Source organism: Gavialis gangeticus, unplaced genomic scaffold (assembly GCF_001723915.1).
Source record: "Gavialis gangeticus isolate Ggan-Ray unplaced genomic scaffold, GavGan_comp1, whole genome shotgun sequence".
Lineage (NCBI taxonomy): Eukaryota > Metazoa > Chordata > Crocodylia > Gavialidae > Gavialis > Gavialis gangeticus.
The window spans coordinates 21,077,278-21,082,033 of NW_017729027.1; the positions used below are offsets into that span (position 1 = coordinate 21,077,278).

General features: G+C 40.7%; 1 protein-coding gene across 3 annotated transcripts in view; it reads right to left on the minus strand.

Annotated features, from left to right (window-relative positions):
* COL19A1 (collagen type XIX alpha 1 chain) overlaps positions 1–4,756 on the minus strand; it is a 594,002-nt gene that overhangs the window by 138,691 nt on the left and 450,555 nt on the right. For all 3 annotated transcript variants that reach the window (XM_019520501.1, XM_019520502.1, XM_019520500.1), the window contains one exon: positions 2,670–2,723. In XM_019520501.1, coding sequence (XP_019376046.1) covers positions 2,670–2,723 — 54 coding nt within the window. The remainder of the gene's footprint in view (positions 1–2,669; positions 2,724–4,756) is intronic.

The following is a 4,756-nucleotide window of genomic DNA, read 5'->3' on the forward strand; positions in this document are numbered from 1 at the left end:
CCACTGGTAAAAGTTTGATATGTTTTAGATGCCATTCATAGATGTTAATGAAAATTCTTTTTTTCTTCATTTTGGGGTCTGATGCTGCACTCTTATCTACTAGGGGTGTGTGAAGCGGGCAGTATTTGATTCGGATTTGGCCTGATTCAGGGGCCAGTGATTTGATTAGCTGATTCAGATCATTGTCCTGATTTCAATTCGGCCGAAGTTGAATCTGAAGATTCGATTCTGATTTGGAGAATCAGTGATTCATCCAGACACAGCTTTATATGTTTTTTCTATGTACCTCAAGGTACCAGGTGCGGCTCATGAATGCTGAGATGGTGGTGCGGATGGAGCATCCAACAGGAGCTTGAGGGGTGGGGGGTTCCCCATGCACTTTGCAGCACACTTCTGTGGGATGCTTCATCCACCCTACCATCTCAGCATTCATGAGCTGTGCCTGGTACCTCGAAGTATGTAGAAAAAACATAAAGCTGTGTCTATGGCTGAATCATTGAATCTCTCTGAATCGAATCAGAGGCTTTCAGTTTGATTCAGAGAAGTTAATAGGTTTCTTGATTTGATTCAGATTTGGCCACTGAATTGAGCTGAATCACTTCTGAATATAATCAGCGACCAAAGCTTTGCACAGTCCTATTATCTACAACCTTTCTTATTTTAACCTTGTGCTCTGCCAGCACCACACAACTCTTGCTCTTTCATTTTTTCTTCCATAATTGACTGTACTTCTTTCACTTTGCCCTTTTGCCATGGAGTACCTAGAGCCTTCCGCATTATTGTCATCATTCTTTTGTAGATCTCTATGTCACCCTCAGAGTGGCTTGCTGAAATTACCTTCAGAGTGGCTTGCTAAGAAAAGCCTAATAAAATTAAGAAGGCAGATAAAATATTAATATAAAATAATATGTATAGAACAAACTCCCAGGACAATGCCCCCAAACTTGGCCTTGCTTGGAGCAGGCCTGTTCAAATAAGAATGTTTTTCAGAACTTCCAGATGATATCCAGAGCTGGATTCTGAAGGGCCACAAGCGGGAAGGTGCTCTAGGACTGAGCAGCAGCTACTGAGAATGATTACCTGCACATTTCTGTGAAATGAACTTGGCACACAGATGGTCTTTGCAGGAGGCTGATTTCAGCTGGCCTTATGCTACCTAACTCTACTCCTTGCAGCTGTAGAAGACTGGCTTCTGTCACTCAGTCTTCTACAGCCACACTCAACATTTGCCTTCACAACCATTAGTCTATTTTATTAGCTTTCTTTATATTCTTCAGATATCATATTTATTCCTTTTCCCCCAAAATTGGGGTGCATGTTTTAAGTGGGGAAGCTGCCCCAAACAGAAACACTCTGCTTTGATTTCTGCTCCACAATGCAGCAGCTATGGCATTACTATTCAGACAGCTGGGGTAGTTAGTTGACTTAATGGCTTATTGTTCCTCACTCAAAAGATGTTAAATGTCACCCTTTCTTTTTAATGGACTCGATGTTCCACTAATCAAGCTAACCATACTTAGGACAATTTTGCTGTCTGCTATCTGTCCTGGTTTTTCTCCTCCTGTTTCATAGTTCTGGAGATTCTTTGCCTTTTTTCAAAATCCACCCATGAAGACCAGTCTTTAGGAGTATCTAGAGTTTCAGCTTTAGTTAAGCAGGAATGGGAGCATGAGTGAGCTGAAGACTAGACTGTCCCTGCTTTATAAACTCTGGAAAAAGTATTTCTGCCTTTCCTTCAGACTTGTTTTTTTTTCTTCTGAATAAATCGTTTCTTCATTCTGACTTGCCAAAAACATGTCTTATTTGGGAGCACACTGTATGTAAGAAAATTACAGAATCATAGAGAAGCAGATTGGAAAGGAACCTCCATGTGCCATCCAGTCCAAAGCCCTGCTTAAGGCAAGATCATTCCTATCCAAACCATCTTATACAAATCAATGTCTAATGTCTTAGCAAAATGCTCAAGAGAAGCCAGGAACAGGTCCACATCCGTTGCTACACAGGAAGACAAAACCCACCACTGTCCATACCAATCTGACCATGAGGTAAAACTCCTTTCTGACCCAAAATATGGTGAATCAGCCTGACCTGAGCAGAGGGGCAAGGCCCTCTAACCAAGAACATCTAGGTTTAAGTCTCAGCGGGAACACTGGCACAACCCAGTCAAAATCCCTGGCCTTAGCTGAAGCTGACACCCAATGCTTCTGAGGAAGACTTAAAAAAACCTCTCTAACACATATAACTGCTGGGGGTGGGGGGGAGACTAAGGGGGAGGGCATTCCCTCCCAGCACCATGAGGTATATAAAAATACAGTATCTAAATACCAAGCTTTAGCTCACAATGTATTGCCCCCTTACATATACCCTGCAACATACACACTATTTGTCAACTCTTGCTTGTCTATAGTACCTATATACACAGTTCAACCAGAAATCAATGTGATTTTTTTCAGTCATTAACTTGAGTAGGAATTGGGTCAACACTGTGGACTATGAACTCATCATGGTGAACACAAGTGCTTTTCATCAATCTGTAATGCATCTAGATTGCTCAGCACAGGAGCTAGGATCCACAGCACAGGATGGAATATAATTTTCAAGAGCAAGGTTTCTGATTAATATCCCCTGGAGCACAAATTTAATTAACCGAAGTAGAAAAAAACCCCTACCTTTTCTCCTTTAATTCCTGGTTTTCCTGGTAACCCATGCTCTCCTGGTAAACCCTAGTTAATAAAAACATAGCAGGTAACACAGTTTGATAATAGATAACTAGTTTCCAAGGATTAATGGCATTTGCCTTTTTGAAACTGCAGTTTTTTTATATTAGCTGAGTGGATTTCTTCAGCCCTAAAGCCTCAAGATACTAAGTCTTAATACTGCTACTTTTTAAATATTCCAATGTCTTCTTTCTGAAATATGTTTTAAATATTCACAGACATACTGGAAAAAGCTTAGCAAAATAATGGCATTCCAGCCCTACTCTGAAAGAGATGTTTTTTGAGTTAGATGCCTGCTTCCACATGTTAACTTTAATTTTCTGTAGCTGTCCTTTTTTTAATATACAACAGCTGTTATAAAGACAAAGAGATGAAAGAATAGTAAAACTATTTTAGTAAGAAAAAATACCTTTAACTTAAGCTTGTTGTGCAACTCCCCAAAACTTTCATGTATTGTGTTGGAATAAACATGGTCTTTTAAAAGAGGCACGGAATTCTCATCTTCCATTGTTCTTCACATCAATTTTATTAAATAAAGAATTGTACGCCTGGCTGTTATGCAGCTATGGTAAATTCAATAACAAATGAAACAGCTAGTCAAAGACTGGCTTTTCTAGCATTTTGTCCAACTATTATATGTGAGTCCAAATGAAAAAATGAAGTTCCTTTGTCAAAAAAATATGGGTAGACACATCATTTGCATTTTCCCCTGTAGTATAAAACATTTAAATAAGTAGACACTTGCATATGTCAGCAGGGAGCACTCAATTGGCTATGTAATTGGATAATTTTGTTCAGAGGTGTAATGTGACACCTGCACACCCTGAATGGCATAGGTGGGGGAACATCAATTGCTGCACTGCCAGTGGCACAGCAGCAGTTGGTCCAGTGATACAGCCACTTTTGCTTTTTCTCCTCTGCCTCTGCATCCAAGGTCAGTGCTTGGGGCTGGTGCCCCAGTCACCCCCTTCCTTCAATATGTTACTATTTTGGTTGTACCCTCCTTTACATGCAGACAAGTATCTGTTTGTTCCATGCTGTCATCAAGTTAAAAAAGTATAGGAAAAAATTAAATATATAGCTAAGTAAAAAGCTTTCGCTATTTTGAAAAATGGAAAATGATTACAAGAGTGTGAGAATTTAGATACATCAACTGTGCATCACCTTATCTGTCCTGGTTCATCCCTTGCACAGAGCCATACAAGAGATGCAATCATTGCTCAGGATTCCTTGCTGGCATAGGAACAAGGGGAATGTTGAGGCAGAAAGGAAGTATGGCTGCAGGATAATATGCAAATAGTGATGGAAGGGACCTCATGAGGTCATCTCAAGTAGCTCGCTACTGAAGGCAGGATTGTCTCTGAATAAACCATCCCAGCCAAGTGTGTTTAATCTGCTCTTGAAAATTTCTAGGGCTGGAGATTCAACAAGTTCTCTAGGTAGCTTGTTCCAATACTTGCCCACCCTCATAGTGGGTGAAAGTTCCTCCTAATTACTAATGTAAAATTTCTTATGCTACAGCCAGAGGCCAGTGTTTCTAGTCCTGTTCCCTATAGAAACAAAAAATCTCCATCCTCTTCATAAACTGCCCATCAGGTAGATGACTGAGTTTTTTCTTCTTTTTTCTTAGTCTTCTCGTTTTCACACTAAACAATGCTGGTTCTTTCAGTCTTTCATTTTAAGTCATGGTTCCCAGATCCCTACTCATTGTTGTCACTTTGAACTGGACTCTTTCCAAACAGTCTACATGCTTCTTGAAGTGGGAGCCTAAAACTGAACACGGTATACCAGGTCAGGCTGCTGTAAGGGTCAACAGAGTGGAAGAATCACTTCCCTTGATTTTCAAGTGACACTCCCGGTAATATAACCCAGTATTTTTGTTGGCTTCTGTTTTGCAACAAGAGCATGTTGCTGGCTCATATTCAGCTTTTGGAAGTGTTTGGGCCTCTGCAGCCCACGGTTGGGTCACCTGGGTAAACCTGGATTTGTGGCTGGGCTCCTGGAACTGCAACCTGGCATGACCCTCGTGCTCATCCCTG